Source organism: Bacillus rossius, chromosome 3 (assembly GCF_032445375.1).
Source record: "Bacillus rossius redtenbacheri isolate Brsri chromosome 3, Brsri_v3, whole genome shotgun sequence".
NCBI classification, from domain to species: Eukaryota; Metazoa; Arthropoda; class Insecta; order Phasmatodea; family Bacillidae; genus Bacillus; species Bacillus rossius.
This window is the reverse complement of record NC_086332.1, coordinates 115,256,020-115,281,350: the sequence shown is the minus strand read 5'-3', so window position 1 is coordinate 115,281,350 and position 25,331 is coordinate 115,256,020. Positions and strand designations below refer to the sequence as shown.

At 39.8% G+C, this 25,331-nt stretch overlaps 2 protein-coding genes across 5 annotated transcripts in view; one reads left to right on the top strand and one right to left on the bottom strand.

Moving 5' to 3' along the window:
* Positions 1-25,331, top strand: part of LOC134531178 (apoptosis-resistant E3 ubiquitin protein ligase 1) — a 404,465-nt gene that overhangs the window by 309,423 nt on the left and 69,711 nt on the right. For all 4 annotated transcript variants that reach the window (XM_063366812.1, XM_063366811.1, XM_063366814.1 and 1 more), the window contains exon 12: positions 24,447-24,736. In XM_063366812.1, coding sequence (XP_063222882.1) covers positions 24,447-24,736 — 290 coding nt within the window. The remainder of the gene's footprint in view (positions 1-24,446; positions 24,737-25,331) is intronic.
* LOC134531179 (uncharacterized) lies at positions 4,508-7,191 on the bottom strand. Its single transcript, XM_063366815.1, has 2 exons — positions 6,975-7,191; positions 4,508-5,028 (listed from the first exon to the last, which is right to left on the bottom strand). Exon 2 carries the CDS (start codon positions 5,017-5,019, stop codon positions 4,702-4,704), a length of 318 nt encoding a protein of 105 aa, XP_063222885.1. The 5' UTR covers positions 5,020-5,028; positions 6,975-7,191; the 3' UTR covers positions 4,508-4,701.

Sequence of the window (25,331 nt, the reverse complement as noted above, 5' to 3'; positions counted from 1 at the left end):
CTCCGACCGAGAGAGGCCCCGAGGATGAAAGAAAGTGATTCGAATAAATTAAACTATGGAATTATTACTCAGTGACTCAACGGTGATGTCCTCGGGGTGTCGACAGAGACGTCCGCTCTCGGCCGGCTGTAGAAGGAGACTGGGATGAGATCATGGCTTGCAGGTGGCAACATGGCGCCCTTCGCGCCGAACACAATTACCGTTACAACACTCTGCGATTCCGTGCCCCGGCGAAAGTTAAGTAAATAATAGATTACATTAGTAATTATATAAAAATTACTGGCAATTTAAAATACATTAATGTTTACGTAGTTATTAAGAATTATTCTAAAACATTTCTACCCTCGTCCAAGTCCGTGCCTATTCGGGTCCGCCCGGGCAACGTCTATAGTTTTATAATTAATTGTAATATTTAAACTGGAGAAACACATGATTACACTGCAACAAGACACTGGGGCAAGAGAATAAAAGAAAAAGGGTTACAATATTAATTAGCATACTTAGGGGTGCGGCGCACTGCGTCTAAGCGCCCTCTTGCTGTAGTTCGTGGCGCGCAGTTTGAATCGCACACGGCTACGTACGTTACGACACAAATGCCGGGTAGGAAAGGTGTTGGGAAAGGGAACGGAGGATGATCAGGCTCGTGGGGCGAAGCCCCGGCTGACGTCAATGGGTTGTATTGACGTCGACCCAAGTGTCTCCTCGGCTCCTTCAGGCCGTTATGCCTCGTCAACGTCCTCCCTTGTTTCCCCAGTGAACCACGAGTGTAGTGCAACGGCCAGGGACGCGCCCGCGTGCGCCCTAGCATGCCAGTGGGCTCTGTAAGTGTGTAAATAATGTAACTGTAATGTATTAATTATTGTGTAAATAATCTTGTAATTTTCGCAAATGTCTCGCAGTGTTAATATGTAATCGCGGCCTGGCGCTCGTCCGCGTCGCGAGGGGTGGCGCTCTCCCACGCCGGCCGATTTCTCCTCCCACCCCCGCAGCCCGCGCGTGACGGCCCGCGGGCGGGCGGGGAAGGGCAGTGTTGCTCAGGACTCGTTCAGCGGCAGACGTGCACGCCACTCCGCGCTGATCGCTAGGCGCGTCTACCGAGCTCGCGGTCCGGCGACAGCGCCACTGTACGGGTTTTGCGGCAGCTGAGCTGCCTTCGCTGTGCCGCTCACACGATTGAGCGTACGAGTTACGAGTTACGTCACGAGTCGAACATCATAGGACGCGTAAGCGTAGTTACGCACCGCCGAACTTTCGCCGTCGTTACGAGTCTGTTACGTAGAGAACCGCGTACGTGTCACGTGCCTTCGTGGAGCAACTTTCAATCAGGAACTTTGTTACGTGGGAGGATTTCTAGTTCGTGTCGAGACGAGTTGGTTGCACGAAACGGTCTTCGGGAGTCCGGGTCTTCGTGGGACAGGCGCTCATTCCGCGACGGATCCGCCAGGCCGCGGCAGGCTCTCAGAATTACAATAAAAGGGGCTCGTGGAACTGTTAACATCGAGTGGTCCTTTGAAAAACTGCCTACCATTCTTCCTCCTCACCTCACTCTCCCTCCAGGTCCCGTATTCCCCGGTCCCGGCCACGTTGGCCTGGACCCACACCTCTCCGACGAGAGCAGTACGGGCACAACAGGAATTTCAAGTAAACAGGGAAATAGGGACCAGAAGCCGAGGGACGTCAGTATGTTATTCAGTCTTTATGTTGTTACTGGTTTCAGTGGCGTAGCCAGGATTTGTGTATGGGGGGTGTTAAGAAGCATGCCCTCCCCCCCCCCCCCCCCCCCCGGGAAAATTTGGATTTTAAGGTGTAAAATAGTGATATTTTAGCAGTTTTTGGTACTTAAATTTAAATATTGTAATGGTAAAAATTCTATTAATTTTTAATATGAAATTTGTTTCAGTGATGAATAAGAAATTTAATTAAAGATTTGGTGCTAAGGAGGGGGTTTGAACCCCTAACCCCCCCCTCCCTCCTGGCTTAGCCCCTGACTGGTTTGCTATTGGCTCATAGCACACCGGGGCATCTGACACAAATTCTAGTCCAACTACAGACATAGTGGGATATTACAGTTGTTTAAAATTTAACCCGTTTTCAAATCAAGTTGCTTGATTTCAAAGTCCCTAGTAATGATTCTCTCACGAAGACAGCAAGTGCATGATGAAGTACGTTATCTCTTCTTTGAGGCTATCACTGGACAGTGTTGTTTGGACACTCCTTTTTCCTAATATTGCCACTGTATCCTTATTGTTTTTCTTAGAAATTTCAGTTATTTTTTCATAGTGGCGTCTTGGGCAATGCTTTGCGTGGCCTGCCCTTTGGGTGGGACCTGGGTAAGCATGAATGATATTTTATCTGCAGCAAGGTCATTAGACACAGACCAGGGCTTGTGGTTAGGAATCATGCCAGTGTGTGTGTGTGTGTGCCGCAAATTAGTCATTCTCTTGCCACATTTGTACCTTATTATTTATTCAGGCTTTTGACAAGTATTATGGTGCTCACATTTTATTTATTTATTTATTTTTTGTATCTTATGGGGTCCTTTAACTTAAGCCTTACTTTATTTTCTTTGGGGCATTTCTATAGTTTACTTGGGACCTTTTCATTTTAATTTCTTCGTGTCTTCGACTGATAGTTTTCTTTCCTGGCATGGATGCCCGGCTGCCTTCAGGCTTCAGTAGGACTTCTTGGCCAGACGCTTGTGCAAGCAGCATGGTCCGATAACGTACGCCCTATCCCTCCCTGTGCACTGTTTCAGCACCTGCTCCCATCGGTGCCACCACACACGTGGCTCAGGTGCCCTGTGCTTTCAGGCACGCACAGCGCAGTGCATCTGGCCTGCGCAAATACCGTTTCTCGTGGTGTCAGCACTTTCCAGTATCCCCCCTCCCTTTCCGTCTAGCACTCTGTACTGTGCTTGGACTGTCTGTGGTTAGGGTTTTGGCCACAGGGTGCTACACAGCACCACCGTGCAGACCCGGTCCCCCTCTTCCCCTACTTTTCTTTAGCCCATCCGTGGGTGAGTTTTGTTACTTCCTGGTCTCTAGCCCCCCGTGGTCCTAGTGCGATCCGACTGGTCTACATCTATGGATTCGGGACGGGAGTGCGGCCTGAAATTTAAACTGTATGTAATTAAGATAGTTTAGGGATTTAGTCTCTTGGCAGCTTTCATTTCGGTAGTCATCTAGTAGTTTTTTGTGAGTTTTCTGGTTTTGCGCCTCAATCTTTTCCAAATTTTGTGTTTTGTTTCGATAACTATGGACTAGTTTCTGAATGCCACACGGTAAGTGGAACCACCAAGCTAACTTTGCCTGTTGATCAAAATTTATTTCGTAAAGTCCTTTTCCATTCATTTTTCTTTTCTCTAACAGAGACATAATTATCACTGCCTGTTTTTGTGTGGACAGTGTGTTTTCCCGTCTGGGACTGTTCCACCTTCAAACTAATGGTTCCTATATCTAGCACCTATCCTGACAACTCTGTTGACACTCTTTGCTAATATCTCGAAAGATGCGCGACCACTTATTGATGGATCCAATCAGTGAATTTCACTGGTTAGCGTCCATTCTCCCTGGACCAACCCTCACAATCATCTGGCGTGCAATACTCAGCTAAGTTCAGCAACATAGGAACCAATTCCTTTATTGTGGACTAAACCTATTCTTTTATTTGAACTCAAACACTTTATTATAAATCTAAGTAGTTCAGAGAGACTGATCTAACAAAATTATATAAAAACCCAATGTAAAATAAACTTATGAAAGTATAAAATGTTTAAATAAAACAAACATAAAGTTGAAATAAATCATGTTAATCAGAAAAATTGTGTAAATTCCTAATGAAGTAAATAAAGTTCACTGGCCAGTTTATTTTTACTATTAACATTTTTTCTTTAGAGAAATTAACCTACTGTTATTTATCTATTACTCAACTCAGTTCTCCCATTTATTTGAGTCAGTAAATAGGAGCAACCAACCAGACTTCTTATCTTGTTATTTTATTTCAAACTTCCTGTCATCACTATGTCAGCTCACGATCTACAAAAATGCAAGATGCGAAAAGGGCGTCAGCATACTTTCTTTAAATTTAATGTGTCATGTGGTTTTCCCTCTAATGCACAACTTCCATTTTCTCTGTTCATCTGAATCCTGAACAAATCAATTTTGTAAATAACCTCGAGGGAGGCAGTAGTACCTGTGCCTGGAGTGATCACAGAAGTCTATGAGCACTATGAGACATCAGGATAAGGATGACTGGATGAAAATTGGAACCTGGATCCTCCAGAATACATGTCTGTGTGTCTGGCCACTGCGCCATTTTGCTCCATGCCACTTGATGTGACCTGTACGTTATCCAGCCGACATAGAAGGGTTGAAGACGAAAATTGTTCTGTTGTACCAGAAACCTTTTTGGTTGTGTTTGTGAAGGATCCCCTTCCTAAAGTATTGAGTCCCTTCTCATAAATCATTTATTTTATTTTGATAAATATTTATGTTTGAAAGAATTACTATTTCAGTTTTCATATATATATATTTTAAATAATATGTTTCCTTACATTATTGTCATCATGTTTATGTGATCAAAACATTAATTTTTTGAGTTTATAGATTTTTCACACTCCTTACTGTTTCTTATTTGTATGCACACTGACTCAAGTGTACACTGCGAGCATGGAACACTTGAGTACTCGGGTGACGGCCCGTGCTACTGCAGCTGCTCGGGACCGGCCAGGTCGAAGGCCGTGAAGCCCAGCGCCTGCAGCTGCCGCACGCTGCAGTCGTGCTGCAGCCGCGAGTCCCTGCACAGGATCTGCAGCACGGCCCTGCGTCGGGCCGCCTGGTAGCGCTCTAGCCGGCGCAGCACGGCGATCCTCTCCCGCTGCTCCATGGTGTCCAGGTCCCAGTGTGCGTAGTACGCGACCAGCTCCTGCACCGTCTCCGGGGTCACCGGGCGAGACCCTGGCCGGGGCGAGCATTCCGTCCCCCTCGAAGCGTGTCGGCTTCGCCTCTTCGCTTCCTCCATCCGTCTGCACTGTGCGCCGTACACTCCACCTTTCAATACTCACCTCCCATAACTAAACTGTCATCTGCGTATACTAAGTATAGTTTTAACTATTGGGAATAAATTAAGATTTTCTTCATCCAACATTGTTTATGGCTTATTGAAAATTTTTAAATAAGTTAGTTAAAGACTACATGATAATATAGCATGTAGGTATGAAAAATTTATCAGGATACCATATGCTGTAAGTATAGTAGTCATTGATAGATAACTACTTATAACACCTGAATTTAAAATAATTATATAGTAAAATTTTTGAATATTCTGTCACAGATTGTTATGTACGATGGAAAAATATCCATTGTGACAAATGTAATATGCAAAAAAAGATTGTGCCAAAAAATTAATACATAATTGTTTAGTTTAGGAGATTTGTGTACTAATATTTTACTCTTTTAAAATTGCACCTTATTTTACCCTAGTAATTGAGCTGCTAAAACTAAAATACATAATATTGTCAAAATTTCAAACAAAGATATTTTGCAGGAAGTAAACAAGTATAGATGTATTTTTTCAAATATAGGAATCCTCTCAGTTAAAGAACTTCATGTATACATCTTAAGATAAGCACAAAAAAACACACACATACACACATTTCCTCATCTAAGCACTTACGCACGCATATGTGCTCACATGTGGGAGTTCTCATCGCTTTAGTTTCATTATTTTTTATCTTAGTATGTACACTCATGGATAAAGTTTTTCTAACTATTTCCTTAGCAGGTCCACAAAAGAACTAATTTACAGACACTGTGTACGTTATTTTAACCTTCCAAAGCATCAACACAATTTAAGCAATAAAGTTATTGAATCAGGACTGTCAGCTAACTTAAATTTTTATATGTACGTAGTCAACATCTTATAGTATTTTTCCTCTTATTTTATTTTAAAACAATAAGTTTCAATGGCTGTTACAGTGTCAACAATTATGTTAAAATTTACATTTGGAAATTAAAACTTTGGATTCCTCATCTAGATACAAACAGAAAATACCTACCAAAATTATATTTCTGACAATACTACCAAGCAGCATTATCACTGACTTAAGTCTACATATAAGTATTAGGTAGATTTTGAAGAAACACTACTTATTGCAGTTGTTACCATGATGCAACATCCAGAAAAGGTTTACCTAGTGTTCATTGCTAACGCAAAAGGTTTTATATATATTTATACATATGTAACTTTTTATGAACACATTAACTGCGGTAATTTAGCACAAATTACCTTTAGACTAAGACATAAAATATGAGATGGAAAATCTCAATTGAGTTCGTTAAAAAAATTGTGGTCGTCACAAGAATGGTTTAAAGACAAAAAAATTCACAGTAGCAAATCCATTTAAACTTGTCAACATTCTAAATATTATCTAAAACTTTTGTCTGAAGAATCTATTTACTGCAAGGGATAACCAAAATGTGGTTGCAAAGCAAAATTTATTTTTGCTCTACCTACAGGCACACAGGTTGATTTGGAAGTTCATATTTCTATGTTTGGAATAAAAAGGGCCAAAGTCCATTTTAACCAAATGTTAGGAAAATCAATTTCAATCTCCACTGATCATGAAATATCAAGAAAGTTTTGGAAAAATGTAAAAGGAATGTCAGTAAATTTAACACTAGAATTTATTGAGAAAGATGATTAAAATGAAATGTTACGTAACCTTTCAAAATAATGTTACACAAATGTTTCATAAGATTTTTAGAAATTTTTAAACTGAAGTGGTTAATTCTGGCAATTAGTTAAAATGGATTTTGGCCCCTTTTTTTCATAAACATAGATTTATGAACTTCAAAATCTAACTGTGCCTGGTAAGACGACCAAAACTGTACAGATCCGCACTGTTTCCAAAATGTTTCTATGCCCATTTGTCTGTATGAACCATTACATTCTCTACTGTATATATTTGACTGTACCTAAATATTTATTAGTATGAACAAATGTTCTACATATACAAAACAGGTGCTGTAAACTTGATCTACAACAGTGCTTAATAGTTCTTGCAGTAGTAATTACTTGCCAGTCAGCTCTTGAGCCAAAACATGAATATAGATTCTTGAAAAAAACTAAGTATTAAAATTAAACTACAATAATTTATTTTTTGTTTAAAACAAAAGTATTAAGAAAGTAAATAACAATACAACTAGCAATATGCTGGATTCCTCTATAGAATGTCTTTTTTTTCCCACTCCTTCTATGGTCTTTTAAACATGTGAAATGTTCTCTTTGTAATGTTTTGATTGCTTGACAGGCAATATATTATAAGCTTTATCTGTGTGAGGTCATAGCTAAGCATGGAGGTGTTTTCTATGGAATGGGAGTTTGTTCTAAACTTGTTCATGGGGGAGAATATCTAATTGCCAAGTCTGAGATATATTTTTTTTAAGTAGTTTTGGGCCCACCCGCTAGATAGTAGTTTTCATAATAAATTATTAAGGGCGTATGACCCGTTCCAGGTCATGATTTTAGATTTATATTAATCACTGATCAACTTTCAGACATTTTCAATCGTTTAACTTTCACGAAATGAAAAACATATATAGTTGCATACTTTTTGCATAATTAGCTGCCAAAGTTACATTTTTAACCTTTTTGGGTTGTACAAATAACGAGAATTTAATTTATTGCAGAACTGAAACTTTTTAGGATTAACTGCAATGCCACTGGCTACTTCAAGAAATGGTTTGCATTTCTATCACAAAAACTCATTTCATTTTTCTTGGCTGTCAAGATCATACAAATTTTGAGAATTTTGAAATGTCAGGTAAAATTAATTAATATTTTCTGAAAGAAATGCAAACCATTTCTTGAAGTAGCCAGTGGCATAGCAGTTAATCCTAAAAAGTTTCAGTTCTGCAATAAATTATATTATCGTTATTTGTACAACCCAAAAAGGTTAAAAATGTAACTTTGGCAGCTAATTATGCAAAAAGTATGCAACTATAAATATTTTTCATTTCGTGAAAATTAAACGATTGAAAATGTCTAAAAGTTGATCAGTGATTAATATAAATCTAAAATCATGACCTGGAACGGGACATACACCCTCAACATAGCTACAGTGATGGTGAGAAGTAATGAATAATCTATTTCTAGTTAAACAAACCAGTGAAAATTAATTCACTCTATTTAGGTTGCTACATATTTTGTGGTGTGGCATACCAGAAATTTTACATCTACTCATTTATATAGAACATGTTTTTTTTTTATTATCTGGTGGTTATATTAACTTAACATTATGAACCTAAAACTTTGGATCAAATTTATTTTGCTAGTAGTTATGGACCCACCCAACATATAGCGTCACATGTCGCACAATACATGGTTTGTTTCTACTGTAAGTCACACTTCTATATCTCCCTCCTTGTTCTATGCTTTCTTAGCAAAAAAAGCCATAGCTATATACAGTAGGACCCTGTTGTAATGTTTTTCAAGGGGGCATTCAAGGGGAGTTGTTCTGTACTTAGGAGTGAAATAGATTTGTTATGGTTGTGGATTTCAGTAAAATTAAAACTATTAGAGTGTATTTGTGTAAACTGATTTGAAGAACTTATTGTTAATTTTACACTTTGCGATGGCGAGTTTTTAACTTCTATTGCACAGTAGCAGAAGTTCCATTTTGTACTAATCTTAGTAACACTGCGCATGCGCCACGATAGGGTGTACAAGAGCACAGTTAACACCAAAAACAAGTACATACATTAAATATGTAACACCCCCTCTCAATTTCTAGTCCTCTGCAAGATTCACCAATAAATTTAGTCTTCTGTAGTCATTACTCATTTGCTATGACTCAAATACTTAAAGTAATCGTAACTTAAAATTGTATACATAAGTTTGCTAAAGATAAAAAAATTATATATGTAATCAGTTTTTTTTAATGTATATAAAAAAATATGCTCTTATTAAACTAAACCAAGATAATGTCGGCACTATATGAATTTTTGCTTTCCCATCGGTTTAGTGAAGAAGTCTGCTATATTTCTACCTGATTCCACATACTCAATATTTATCATTTGTCTGGCTACTATATCTTTAAGAAAATTATACTTTATGTCAATGTGTTTAGATCGTCGTGTGTTCTCATAGTTGTTTGACATGTGAATTGCACCCTGGTTGTCTACTAACAATGAGCCCTGCACTTGCACTCTTGTGTCTTCAACAAACTCTGATAGGAGACCTTTCATAAAAAGAAGTTCAGTTGCTGCCATGCTACATGATGTATACTCTGCTTCTGCGGTACTTAGAGCTACAACTTGTTGTTTTCTTGAGCACCAAGAAACCGGGTTGCCACAGTGTAATGTTACCATGCCACTGACACTCTTCCTATCCACCTTGTCTCCTGCCCAGTCTGCATCTGTGTAGATAGTTATTTTTGTGAATTCATCAGGATTTCTCTCGTACACTAATTTCTTGTCCCTTGTTGCCTTCAAATAATGGAGTACTCTTTTCACAGCGGTCCAGAGGATTCTGTTTGGCTTATCTAGATATCTGCTAAGGAAAGATGTAGCAAAAACTATATCCGGTCTTGAAGTCTGCGATAGATAAATCAAACTTCCTACAAGTTCCCTATATGGCACATCTATTATAGGCTCTGACTCATCTACATCTATCCTATCTTCCATTGGAGTGTTGCATCCTTTACAATCTTGAAGATTAAATTTAGCCAACATCTTATCAATGAGTTAACCTTGGCTGATTTCTATCTTATCTGTGGATATTTCTATGTCAGTTCCAAGGAAATGCTGTACACTACCCATATCTTTGGTGTTGAATTCTTTTTTCAGTTTCTGAGCAACCTCTTCCATTTTGCATTTCTCTCCAAATAACAGGATATCATCAACCCATATCACAAGCCAAACACCTTCACTCACATACAGGCATACATCGTACTTTCATCTTCTTAGACTGATGTCTTCAGCAAACTCATTGAATCTTTGATTCCAACATCTAGGTGATTCTCTGAGATCATATAACGGTTGTTGAAGCTTCAGTACTGGTTCTCCTTTCACTCCTTCAGGTCTGTGTATGTATATATCCTTATCAAGGGTCCCATTGAGAAAAGCTGTGGGAACATCCATTTGTTTTATGTCCCACTGTTTTTGCAGTGCACATGACAGGACTAACCTAATGTTGGACAGTTTTGCCACAGGTGCATACACATCATTTGTAGTTTCTGTTTGGTAATCTCTGGCCACCAACCTTGCCTTTCCATCCGATTTAGTAGTAAATACCCACATAGTTTCAATTGGTGTTGTACCATGTAGTGGATTTTTAACTGTTGTCCACGTCTGAAAACGGTTGTGTGCTTCCAGTTCCTTCTCAACTGTTTTTCTCCAGTCATCACTCCTTTCCACAGCTTCTTTGTAAGACTGGGGCTCTCACTTCCACTTAGTAAGCAATAATTCATGTAATACAATTCAAAGTTGTCTAGATGTCTTGGTTTTGATATTTTTCTCTTTGGTTTGTTAACATCTACCTCTTCATTATCAAAACCATGAAAATCTTTATATTCATTGGTGCTATGATCCTTCGATGTCATATTATTCACCACTTCTTCATTTTCTATGTTCTCCCTGGACATCTGTTCTCCAACCACACCATCTTTATATTGTAATCCTTCTTTCGCTTTTTCTTTAACTCTGTCTTCATTATCTAGACTGCTTTCTTTCACATTGTAAGTGGTATTGGTCTCATTAAATGTTACATCCCTGGAGATTACAACCTCATCTGTAAGTGGATCCCATATTCGATAACCTCTAGGACTGTAGCCCACCATTCTTCCTGGCCTTGCTCTAGGTTCCAGTTTATCCTGTTTTGGTAGTTTCACCCACCATGCTTTTGCACCAAATACGTTCACTTTATGAAGATCAGTTTTTCCCAAAAATATATCTGCTGGAATACCTTCGTGAAGTGCTGCTGTTGGCGATCTGTTTAACTGGTAGGCTGCTGTCCGAATTGCTTCCCCCCACAACTGTTTGGGTAGATTGGTCTCGACAAACATGGTTCTGACCTTATCCAGTAGTGTCCTATTCAGTCTTTTGCATTTCCCATTACTTTGGGGAGAATATGGTGCCGTATACTCCAGTTGTATACCCTTAGTCTTACAAAAGTTTTTCAACTTTTCACTCTTAAACTCACCACCATTATCACACCTCACACGGTTGGTACAGTTTGCTCCCAACTTAGACTCAGGGTATCTTTCAAAGTCAATCAGATTATCAGCAGCTTCACCTTTGTTTTTTAACAAATAAACTACACAAAAAAGGTGAATAATCATCCATGATGGTTTGATAATATTATTCACCTTTACTGGTTGGTGTGCTTACAGGTCCACCAATATCAGTACCTATGAAGAAATTCACCACTCCTAGTTGACTGTATGGATGAGCTCCGAGGAAAAGGTTGTCTACTGGCTTACTCTGACGGCAAGAATCACATACTTCATCTGAAAAAGGGAGACCCATCAACTTCAGTCCTTTCCTGTTCAAATGCCCAAGCCTCCTATGCCATAGGTCATCTATTGAGATTAGGTTACAATTCTCCACGTGAAGATTGAATTGTCTAAAATACAGTTTTCCTGAACCGTTAAAAATAATTTGCAAATTATCACTTCCTACTTTCTCTGCTCTATTCTCAGTGAATATTATCTTTTTTTCCAGAATTAACTATTTTATTTACAGACAACAGATTCAGTGTAAGTCCTTGCACAATGAGAGCTTCAGTCCTAATCACACGTCCCTCCGTATGTACCTACTCTTAAAGTACCCTTTCTATCTGAAACCATCTCTTCACCATTGGCTACACTAATTTTCACTGGGCTAGCCATTACATTTATATCAGTCATGAATTTCTCAGTATTGGGTGTCACAAGATGATCTGTACAGCCTGAATCCAAAATAAATTTAACTCCTTCGTGCACTTCATCTTTCATAACCGCACTATTACATGTTGTTGCAATAAACATAACCTCACTCTCATTGTCACACATATAACTAGACTGACCTCGAAATCCGGAATTATACTGTCTTTGGTAGTGACTCCTTCCCCTTCTTCCTCGATTGGTACCTCTCGTAAATCTCTTGGGACAGTCAGCTACTAAGTGTTGACCGTCTCCACATTCGTAACATCTTCTGATAGGTCTGTTGACGTGATGCATTGTTCTTGATGTGCCGAAAGATGTTTCTCCTTCTTGTGTTTCTTGCAAACTACATGCATTTTTGTTAGAATATCGGATAAATAAAAGTCGGCAGAGCTTACAAAACACGTTTACTGTCCCACACAACAAAAAACATAAGCAGGTCGCCAGTCTAGCCAATAACATAACAATAAAACCGCCATGTTTGCTCATAGGTCAAACAGACAATAATTCATTCTCCAACACTTCCCCTTGAATTATCGTTTTCTCCTTACAACAAACATAACCCTTGTATTTCTATTTCAGTAAACATAACACTGACATCTTTCTTACATTACTGACATTACATGACAAACCTTGTAATAATAATGATGAATAAGTTTGCAAACAAAAAACAATAGATCGAGGTCAATTATTACTCTACAAGACACAGCATTTTCACAAAAATATTATGTTTTTCTTTTGACAGTGGTTTAGTCAGTACATCTGAAATCATTTTGTCTGTTGTCAAATATTTGATTAAAATATCTTTGTTTTTGATCTGCTCTCTGATGAAGTGGTGTCTGATGTCAATATGCTTGGATCGTTGACTGGTTACGTCATTTTTTGCCAAATGTATAGTTTCCTTGTTGTCGCAGTAAATTACATATGGTTTGAGACTGGTGTTAGGCTGCAGTTCGCTGAATATAGTTCTCAGCCACAAAGTTTCTTGAGCTGTGAAACTTAATGCGATAATGCCATATATTCAGCTTCAACAGTGCTCAGGGCCACTGTCCTTTACTTTTTACTGAACCAGGATATTAATAAACCCATAAGCTTGACACTTCTCCCCGTGACTGAAAGTCTGTCATTTATCTCATTTCCCCAGTCAGAATCACTGTAACTAAGCAAGTCAGTGTTTCCTTCCTTGTTAAATCCTAGTTTAAATTCTAGGGTTCAATTTAGATATCTGAAGATTCTTTTGACAGCAGTCCAGTGTACTCTTTTGGGGCAATTATTGTACTGACTGAGACAATTCACAGCAAAAGAGATGTCAGGCCTGGAAATCTGTGAAACATAATAGACTACCTATTGCCTGCCTGTAAGGTACCGATTCACCACACTCGAGGGCATCACTTTCATCTTTTAGATTTAACCTAGCTTCCATAGGGGTTGATACAGGATTACAGTCAGACATCCCGAACTTCGATAACATTCTCTCTATGAAGTGCTTTTGATCCACAAAAAGATTTCTCCTTTTGTTGTATCTCGTAATTTTCATGCCTAGGCAAGATTTCACTTCACCCAAATCCTTCATACGGAACTGTGACTCCATTTTTCTTTGGACAAGTCTTTTGAGAAGTGAATCATTACTCAGGATGAGGAAGTCATCTACATAGATTGCCACAATGATCATGCCTCGCCTTGTATGCTTGAATTAGATGTATGGATCTGCACTAGAATGCTCAAGACCCATTCCAGGAAGTGTTTGGTGGACACAACGATTCCAGCATCTCCCACCTTGTTTTAAGCCATACATAGCTTTCCTCAGGCGCCAGACTTTACCTGGTGGTGTGACGCCTAATGATTCAGGTGGCTGCACATAAATTTCTTCTTCCAGACTACCATGAAGGTAAGCTGTTTTTACGTCCATGTGTGATATTTTTAAATTCTCCTTAACGCTTAGTGAAAATATAAATCGCAGTGTTGAGTATTTAACAACTGGAGAGAAAGTCTCTTCGTAGTCAATGCCTGGTTTTTGTGCACATCCTTTAACAACCAGTCTGGCCTTGAAGCTTGGGGGACCTTTTTCCGTATCTTTCACTTTATACACCCACTTAGTCCTCAGCACGCCTTTGCCCTTCGGTACCTCCGCCCATTCGTAAACTTTATTGTCCATAAACGACGATATTTCTTCATTCATGGCATCTTTCCATGTGGAGGCTTTCGAGCCACTGAGTGCTTCCCCTGGGGTAAGTGGTTCATTGTTTTCTTCAATAAAATATGATATAAACTCTGGATCTTCCTTAGGTTTTATTTTACGATCAGACTTTCTTCTCTGTATTGGTTCTGATTGCTCTATCTCTTCACTTCTTCCTTTCCTGTCCACACAATTTTCATCACTTTCAGAAAAACCATGAAAATCTTCCTCCTCTATGCTGTCTTGAGAGACATTCTCGTTTCCATAGTTGATGTCACTGTCGGAAGTTGTTAAATGTTCATCCTGAACATTAACTGTGGAAATTCTTCTCTCTCCATGACTAGCAATATCATCGGCCAATGCAGAAACTGGTAGATGCTCTTTCACCTTTTCTTCGGAAGACTGATTGCTGGGGAATTTGTGTTCCAGAAAAAATACATCCCTACTGATAGTAATTTTCTTTGTACATGTATTGATCAGACGATAACCTTTAATGTCTTCACAGTAGCCTATGAATAATAAGTTTCTCTGATCGAGCATTCCACTTTCTTCGCTTCTCTTTCGGAATTTGAACCATAGCTTCACATCCGAAAATCCTTAGGTGTTTTAATTGGGGTTCCCTTGAATACCAAATTTTGTATGGGGTCTTGCCTTCATTTGCTTTCGTCGGACTCCTATTGTTTAGGTACACAGCTGTTGAGACTGCCTCCGCCCAATAAGATTTTGGCAAGCTTGCGTCTTGAAGCATGCATCTTGCCTTTTCGACAATTTTTCTGTTAGCACGTTCGCTGAATCCATTTTGTGCTGGTGAAAAACTAACCGTTCGCTGATGTCTTATGCTCTTCAAACTCAAGAAACAGGTTAACTGTTTGTTTACATATTCTGTACCATTGTCAGAGCGTAAAGCTTTAATTCTCTTTCCTGTTTTATTTTCAACAAGCATACAAAATTCTTTGAATGTGTCATACACATGATCTTTGGTTTGCAGAAAATACACAAATACATAACGTGAGAAATCATCAATGAAAATAAGGAAATATGTATTTGCTGCCTCCAATAGAAGTAGTTTCCATAGGTCCACATAGGTCAGTGTGCACTAGTTCCAAGTGAGATTTTGTTCTGTAATTGCTTGGTTTAAACGGCATGCGAGTCTGTTTTTCCCTAAGGCATACTTCACAAGGATTACTACTTACTTGTAAATACTCTGCACCTGTTGACACGTTCTTCAGCAAGTTCATGTCTCTTTGATTTAGATGGCCTAGTCTACGGTGCCACAGGTCATCAACAACAGTCACGCTATATGCAGGTTGCACATCAGTTTTCACAGTGTCCAGTTTGTAAATACCATTGTGTTGGGTTGCTGAAGCCACGAGTTCGCCACCAGCATTGAAAATTCTTCCACCTTTTTCATCGAAGACAATGGTATTACCTTTATTTGCAATTTTGCTTACTGACAAAAGATTCACTGCTAAATCTAGTGTATAATGTATATCAAATGCCGTCACACTATGTGCAGTATCACCCACTGAAAGGTCAATATTCACATATCCCATTGATTTGGTGGAGATAACCTTATTGTTTGCTGTGACAATTCTGATAGTTTCAGGTACTACATCTGGGCCATAACCTTTGTTAGAATATCGGATAAATAAAAGTCGGCAGAGCTTACAAAACACGTTTACTGTCCCACACAACAAAAAACATAAGCAGGTCGCCAGTCCAGCCAATAACATAAAAATAAAACCGCCATGTTTTCTCATAGGTCAAACAGACGATAATTCATTCTCCAACAGATTTTGTTTGATGCTCCGAACGATGTTGCTTCATCTTCCTTGTTGTCTTGAACATGACTTGCCTTTAGTTCAGCATCCAGTAGCCTTGATTTCACAAATTCAAGTGTAAGGTCAGTGTCTAATGCTTCCAAAACATTCACAATATTTTCATATTGATTTGGTATGGTTAACAATAAATGACACACGAGATCATCTTGTTCCAGTGTGGAACCCATTGCTTCTAAGTCCCTCACTAAACAGTTGAATCTGTTGAAATGTTCTTGTAGCGATGTGGTACATTTTAATGTCAGCAGTTTCTTGCGCACAAAAAGTTTTGAAATTGCACTTTTTCGTTCGAAAACATTCCACATTGACGATAACATCTGAAATGCTGTCTTTGCATCTCTCACATAATCACTGTGTCGATCTGTAACACAGTTAATAATTACATTCCTTGCTTTTCTAGCCATCTCAATTGCTGTTTCCAACTCCTTACCCTCTTTACTTTTCCACGTCTCATCTTCGAAAATTGCCTTGAGTCCTTTTTCCTCCAATAAGGCCAAAACACGAAACTTCCAATTTATAAAATTTATTTCTGTTAATTGAGGAAAGGGACAAACGTTTGTGTTCGTCGCCATTAGCACTGTTTTTTTCTTAGATCTTCGTAAACATCTCCCGATTCAATATATATTTTTATCAATCTTCCATTTTCCAATTTTTATTTCCCTTATGCTGACATTCGTAGTGTAGGCCCATAACCTGTTAATTTTACACTTTGTGACGGTGAGTTTTTAACTTCTATTGCACAGTAGCAGAAGTTCCATCTTGTACTAATCTTAGTAACAATGTGCATGCGCCACTATAGGGTGTACAAGAGCATAGTTAACACAATAAACACACACTGTACCATAAACAAGTACATACATGAAATATTTCACACTTATTGTACTGCTTCAGTGTGTCTAGGGAATACAGTAAAAGTCCGTTATAACGGCACCAAAAGTTTATGTTATAGCGAATTTTCGTTATAGCCAAAATTTAAAAAATTTCTTATTTTTGTAGCATTTTTAAAATATATTATTTTCTCGCTTGTTTTTACTATGGAAATTCACAACAAAAGTAAAGGAAATATACATAAAACTTACTAAAATAACATTTTTAAGCTATATCAGCACTTTCTGACTGCGAAATATGAGACCGCGTGGCCGTGATAAGGCCGTCACGCACATTGTGGCTAAGCGCACAGCTGTTTGTTTACATGGAGACGAGCGGGCGGGGTCACGCAAGGTCATGCCGGCCGCTTCCTGTCGCTTTGACCGCAGCTGGTTTGCTGGAGACATGTGCGCTAAGCTGATGATATCGGGTGCATATTTGCGGAGTTTTGAATACTTACTAACAATATGTAAACTCAAAGATGTAGTGAATTAATTTTAATATTTGTCACATTATTACTCACATTGACACCTATGAAAAATGTCACACAAAAAAAAAATTTTAAAAATATCTAATTACGTTGGACAACCATACAAATTATATAAAATAATTTTTCCAACAATTGGTCAGTAACACAACAATAATCACTCATACAGACCCTTGGAAAATAACACAAAATTAAAAATCACTTTTTAAAAAACGAATCAATTTTCGTTTGCCTTGATTTCACTAGACTTTCGGACAAAATAAACGACTGGACCTCTTGGAAGTTCATCAAATCTTTCGTCAAAGCATTTGTATGCTGATAAAAATGACTGATTGTGTCAAGTGCCTCCATCATTGACGTTTTCGACGGAACAGATACGTCACTTGGTTTGTCGTCATTATTGTCATCATCTTCAGACGCTGCTTCGTTTTGATTAGAAGAGACGAGCTCGACAAGTTCCGTGTTCGTCAACTCCCCGCACACATCAACATTATCATCAGCCGTGGCAAATTCGTGGAACGTGCATGGCACATGCAGTTGTTCAGCAACGGTAGGCCAAACACTGGGCTCATCTGCTGAACCATCCGGCAATGCATCGTCAGATGTAGAAGCATCAGTTTCACATTCACGGAAACCTGCATGCCTGAAACACGCAGCTATCACTGCCGGCGTGATCTTCTCCGACGAAACTGCCATAGCCTGAATAGCTTCCAATACGTTCCACTTGCAGACAGTTTTCCCAGCAGCAAGTTTACTCATCACCGCGTTCACAAGCATCATGCGAAATTCCCGTTTCAATAAATTAAACACATCCTGATCCAGGGGTTGCAAGATGCTAGTACAGTTAGCTGGCAAGAACACCAACTCCACATTTTTCAGCTGAATGTCTGGATGTGCTGGACAACGATTGATAAACAAAACAACTTTACGATTTTTCATCCCCATTCTGGCGTCAAAGCTGTGAAGCCACTGCGTGAAGAGCTGCGACGTTATCCATGCTTTTTTGTTTGCTTCGTAAACACATGGAATGTTGCGTGCACCTTTAAAAGCCCTGGGATTCTTTGACTTTCCAATAACAAAGGGCTTTAACTTGTCACTTTCGTCCATGTTTGCGCACAAAAGTATTGTCAGTCATTCCTTGCTTCGTTTTCCCCCTTTGCATGGATCATTCCTTACTGCCAAAGTCTTGTCAGGCAGTAAATTATAAAAAAGCCCAGACTCTTCGGCGTTATAAACCTCGGAGGGTTTGTACCTATCCAGTATCGATGCAAGAATAGGTTGCCAGTTGTTGACTGCTTCTTTGTTGACACTTTCTGACTCCCCAGAAATTTTGTGCAGTGTTATTCCTCTTCTTGCCTTAAATCTGTTCAGCCAACCATCACTGCATTTGAAGTCTTCGTCAATGTTCAGTTTTAAGGCTAGTTGCACAGCTTTAGCCTTTAACATAGCACCGGCAACCGGAATACCTCGTGCGCGATTTTGGGAAATCATGTAAACAAGGCTTCCTCAAGATCAATATGTTTTGCAGCACGTAATTGTTTTGTTTTACCTGGTGCGCAATCTTTTAAAGCTGCCGACTGGATTTTTTCCTTATTTTTCAAAATAGTGAATAAAGTAGATGGAGTCAAACCGTAGCGTCTACCAATTTCACTTCTGCTGACGGACGGATTTTCACACCTTTGTAAAATTTTCAATTTAGTAGATAGTTCGAGAGATTTTCTTTTTTTATCCATGTCTGAAGCTAAGTACGTAGTTACACGTGTCGCGTATAACTAGATGTAAACAACAATGCGCGTAGTGCCGTACACTGAAACTACACCGTACGCAACGCTTACGATGCAAGTGTGAGACGAGTTATGCTTATTTACGGGCTACAGTCGGCGTGATTCTATATAAGTAATGCTCGCAGCGGGTCCCTGTCGCAGTGGGTTAGCGACACTTGCTTTTGTCGCCGCGAGGCAAGCTATGCTCGCTGTGGGGCCCTACCTTGTGCGGTGTTGCCAAGACGGTCACATCATGCGCGTTGTTTCATTTGCCGGACGCGTGGAATTGTGCGAAGTTGTTTCTCATTTATTAAGTAAATTGTAGATGTTTTCTCATTGTTTTAGAGCAAAATTACAGGTGTGTAATCTATCGCTATAGCGAAAATGAGCCCACCCTGCATTCGTTATTTCCGAAATTTTTATCCTACGCAGCATATGCAAAACTAACGGTGCCGATGGCAATTATCGTTATAGCGGACTTTACGTTATAGACCGTATTCGCTACAACGGACTTTCACTGTATATCAAAAATTGCTTGATGAAGAATAACTTGTGATAATTTGGCCGGTTTTCGAATGTATGTGTGTTCTGGCAGTGATGTGGTGATAAATCAACGTTGAAGTCAGTTGGGATGTACTGATAATGGATTGAATGCACTACAAAACTAGCACAATATGTGTTTAATATACGGCTGTAATTATTACAGAGTACAAAAGAATGCATTCCCAAAAACTGACAAGTAATTTTATGCTTGTAAAACTATTTCACTTTGTAATGTTTCCCCTGCAAAAGTATCAAAGAATTAGAAACACCTGTTGATAATAAAAAACAATGAATAATTAAATTGGAACTATGCACAATGATTTGAAAAATAAATATGGGTTTATTTTTCTGGAATCACTGCTTCCCTTAAGCATTATGTCAAAGAGGTTGTGAATAGTTAGGGTAAAACCAAATTACAGAAAGCTTTTTTCTGTTAGAATTTCTACACACACTATTAACAATAATGTTTCTTCCAGTTATAAGAAATTATTTTATTTCCCTCCACTTTTTTAAACAAAGTTCTATACAACTTTCACAAGGCAGCACTAGTATCCATGGTGTACATTTTTTTTCCTGAGTGCCCAGTAGAGTTTTATAATATTTTTTATCAGCATGATGGGAATTTGCTAGTATGAATTATAAAAAGCCATCATTTAGTGAGTCTTTTTAACAAAGCTGTAAAGATAAAATTAGTAAGGAAATTGAGTTAATTAATCTACTTTATCAACAAAAATTGTTTTGCTATGCAGAAAGGAAAGGAAGATCGTGGGTCATTCTCAGTATTTGCAAAATACTGCATGGCTTTCCATTTTTCACAGTGCTTCAGTGACATATGAACAAATGAATGTTAAGCTACAAGGAAAAAGTCAATTTAATTACGATATCTGGGTACATTTCAAAGGGTTTAATATGCACCAATTCTTTTACAATAACAGCTAGCTAAGAAAAATCTGTCCCACTTTCAAGGCTAAAAACAATAGTCCCTTTGGTGGAAGTCAAACTTTTGAGCTATGAGAAAAGTGCAAGAAGAATTCCCCGATGAATATAAATGCAGGTTTCAAGACTTAAAAAATATTGAACAAAACTGAAATATTTTCAGTATGCCATTTAATTTCTACTGCAAAACATTGAGAACAGAATTACATCTGAAATTTGTTGAGCGTGAAATAATATTTATTTTTCAAAATACCTGCTACTGTCTGTGATTGGTTACTGAAATAATGTCTCTAGGATACAAACTGCTTTTTACCATTTTCTGTTTATCCATATTGATAATTCACAAGTCACCATGGCCGCCATCTTCCGACCACAAAACAAGTACATTTCGAGAATACAAATTGGTTGCACAAAACAACTTCACTGACTCAGAATAGATTTACTATTTGTAAGTTCCAAAAAATAAATATTAAATACTGTTCACAAGTAAATCCCATTGTTGCTTGCAACTCATGGTACAAGCTGAGGATTTGGTTCTTGGAACAAAGAAGAAGTTACTCAATCATTGTTTTTGGTTATTACTGCTCTTAACGAATTCGAATAAAATGTTCCAAAAAGGTTTTGAGTTATGCGTAGTCCGGACCACAGACACAAAATTCTCTCTTCGCCATATTATTATGTTAAATTTGAGCCACCACCCGACATGTGACTTTGTGGTACCTCATACAGAAGCTGACTGCTGTCATGGCCACCCTCTCTCCTCCAAGAGAAAATAGGGCGCTCATGTGATGTAATGCACAGAATGACAGAATTACAAAAGAATGACAAAAGAAAATTATGTGACCACGCATTAACCAATAAATAAAATACAGCAAGCAATACTTAAATAATGAAACTGTCTAAATTATGATCATAAAACATGTTGCAAAAACACAAATAGTACTTCTCAAAAAGAATATTTTGGTGGTCTTTACATGATATCAATGATCTGACAACATAATACATTGTTAATTAAATTGTTAAGCAAGTGGGAGGGCTGTAAGCTGAGTTTTTACAAACTAATTGACTTACAGTGTAACACTGAGTTGAAGACATTTTTTAATGTCCCAAAAGTGGAGTTTTACTAGTCACTATCAAAATCAAGTTTTCCAATGCCCAGAAGATAACTTGAGCTGCCATTCACTTCGGTAAGGTTCTATCATAGCCTGCCTCACCCTGATGCTCATGTTTCTTGACGCAATGTTACGAGTGGGGAAAATGTGTTTATAAGGATAGCCCAATTAATTGTATACTGTTTTATTTATTAATTATATTCACATTACTAATTAAATCACCACGTGTAATGTCTGTTCACCAATCATTAATTATCTGTCAAGTTCACAGTTCACTCTCTTCACTGGAGCTGCCCTTACCTCATGCCTGTCCACACACACAGCCTCGCGCCACTCAGTCGTACTCGCACGGCGTTACACTCCGCAGTCATAACAGAGTAAACCCAAGTTATGTTATAACTTTGTTACAATTCACTCTCCTGATGACTGGGGGTAACTAGTGGATCTTTTGGTTTCAGAAGGCAAAATAATGATTTCGTCTAGATATTAGCACCTCTGTTTTTATTTTACTTTTGATTATGCTCACATGATATTTTATAAGTTGGTTAACAAATATATATGTATATATATATATCATGGATTTATAATCACATTATTAAAATAATGGGCCGGCCCTTATTAGACAATTATATGATTCATTAACACAATTTAAATCAAATTTGTAACAATAAACATATTCATGATTACCAGTCCCAGATTACAGTGGATCTTTTAAGTCTTAAAGGAACATTTCTGGCTGTCTGATCTGTGCAACGTCGTGGTTTAATGCTAGTCCGAAAAGGTTAAAAAAACAAGGGCTGGCAGTTTGGCGATTGCTGGACGAAGTGGAACAGCTGACTGGACGTCAGAGGGCCTTAGTCATCCGGCCCTTGGAAACTGATCTGGTCCTTGGAATGTGTCCGGTTCTTGTACCCTGTCTGTGAACAGATCCGAAACACATATGTTCAGGACTGATGCACAGACAGTTGGCAAAATAGGCAGAACATGCCTTCTAATCACAATGATGGTCAAGGAGTAAAAGTTTTCAAAACTCACCAAACAGGGAGATGGCTTCCAGGATCAGCCCGGATGTTGAGGTTGCGAACTCGCGGTTGTCGCGGAATTTTCCATGATTAAAAAAAAAAATTAATAAATTATGCTGAATAAAACATGACTACTACTACTAGGTAGAGCTACATGGACTGACTGAAGGCTAATCACTTCAGTTGTGGGAATCATATCCTTTGTCTAGAATACAGGAAAGGAGTGAAGGTTAACTATAAGTAAACATATACAGAATTCTGGAGAACAGATACAAAAATCTGGAGAAATAATAATTATTAAGACATATAAATCATACATTAACATTAAATAACAATTGAAAAAAATTAACAGATGAGGCAGTAAGGACCAAATTAATAACAGTTGAAAAGACACACACATACATAGGTTAAACTAAATTCATTAGTGGATTGGACAAATTTTTCGTAGAACATTTTTGACTAATTGGTTACTTAATTGTTATTGAAAACTGTGTGAAATATATATTCTTATCAGTAGTTTCGTAACTATTGTTGCATTTAAATACTGCTGTATCATATCCTAGGAAATGAATTATTTTGTGATCAGAGAAAGACAGAACTTCAGCAACTAAAAAGATGACAACCTTTAAATGGTAGGCCTACATTGCATTATATTATGACCCTTGAATAGTTGATGCTGGTTGGTTAACAGGTTATGTTGTTATGGTTAATGGTTACAGTGATATTGTGTGTAACCTGAGCTAGGCGCTGATGGAGACGCCGCTGTGTTCCCAGGTCTGGACTGGGGCGGCGTGCGCAGGGAGTGGTTTGAGCCAGGCGCTGACAGAGACGCTGCTGTGTTCCCAGGTCTGGACTGGGGCGGCGTGCGCAGGGAGTGGTTTGAGCCAGGCGCTGACAGAGACGCTGCTGTGTTCCCAGGTCTGGACTGGGGCGGCGTGCGCAGGGAGTGGTTTGAGCCAGGCGCTGACAGAGACGCTGCTGTGTTCCCAGGTCTGGACTGGGGCGGCGTGCGCAGGGAGTGGTTTGAGCCAGGCGCTGACAGAGACGCTGCTGTGTTCCCAGGTCTGGACTGGGGCGGCGTGCGCAGGGAGTGGTTTGAGCCAGGCGCTGACAGAGACGCTGCTGTGTTCCCAGGTCTGGACTGGGGCCACGTGCGCAGGGAGTGGTTTGAGCCAGGCGCTGACAGAGACGCTGCTGTGTTCCCAGGTCTGGACTGGGGCGGCGTGCGCAGGGAGTGGTTTGAGCCAGGCGCTGACAGAGACGCTGCTGTGTTCCCAGGTCTGGACTGGGGCGGCGTGCGCAGGGAGTGGTTTGAGCCAGGCGCTGACAGAGACGCTGCTGTGTTCCCAGGTCTGGACTGGGGCGGCGTGCGCAGGGAGTGGTTTGAGCCAGGCGCTGACAGAGACGCTGCTGTGTTCCCAGGTCTGGACTGGGGCGGCGTGCGCAGGGAGTGGTTTGAGCCAGGCGCTGACAGAGACGCTGCTGTGTTCCCAGGTCTGGACTGGGGCGGCGTGCGCAGGGAGTGGTTTGAGCCAGGCGCTGACAGAGACGCTGCTGTGTTCCCAGGTCTGGACTGGGGCGGCGTGCGCAGGGAGTGGTTTGAGCCAGGCGCTGACAGAGATGCTGCTGTGTTCCCAGGTCTGGACTGGGGCGGCGTGCGCAGGGAGTGGTTTGAGCCAGGCGCTGACAGAGACTCTGCTGTGTTCCCAGGTCTGGACTGGGGCGGCGTGCACAGGGAGTGGTTTGAGCCAGGCGCTGACAGAGACGCTGCTGTGTTCCCAGGTCTGGACTGGGGCGGCGTGCGCAGGGAGTGGTTTGAGCTGGTGTGTGCCGCGCTGTTCGACGCCAGGAACAGGCTGTTCGCGGGCTTCAGTGACAGCCAGCAAGCGCTGGTGCACCCCAACCCCCGCCGCCCCCCGCCCCTCAAGCTCAAGCACTACGAGTTCGCGGGCCGGCTGGTGGGCAAGTGCCTGTACGAGTCGGCGTTGGGCGGCTCCTACCGGCAGCTGGTGCGAGCGCGCTTCACACGCTCCTTCCTGGCGCAGGTCATCGGTCTGCGCGTCCACTACAAGGTGCCGTGCCGCCGTGCCACCTCACTAACAGATACCTTACCTTCATTAGTACAAATTGTGCTCAGTTATTTGTTCACTACAAAAGCATTCTTGTTATAAAATACCAAGTTCATTTTGTTCAAAATGTAAACAATTACATGTATTCAAAGATAGCAAAAATATTCAAGAATAATATGAAGTAACAATGTAAAGAAACAGTGTGAAGAAACAATGTGAAATTGTGACTTTTGGGTGGCTATTGCAATGGGGAAGATTAATACATAATGTTATTTTGGACATAATGACATATATGTCTTAAGGAACCTCAATAACGGACAAAAACTTGAAATGCAAACACATAGAAAACAAGCTAAAAACTTAAAAGGCTCACAAAATTATATGGAAGGACTAAGTAAAAAAGTAATTACAGTACTGGCGGACACAGTGAGCTAACAATGAGACTATGGCAACAAGGTCAGTAAATAAAGACAAAAAAGACCGTGGACAACGCAGTGACAAACAGATGAACCCAAAGATGATACTAAACAGATGATGTGGAAAACATAGTTGCACAGACGAAACCCATTGATGTTATAAAACAGATATTCTGGACACC

Coding starts and splice junctions, on each gene's coding strand:
- LOC134531179 (XM_063366815.1), bottom strand. CDS start 5,019: ATGGAGGAAGCGAAGAGGCGAAGCCGACACGCTTCGAGGGGGACGGAA.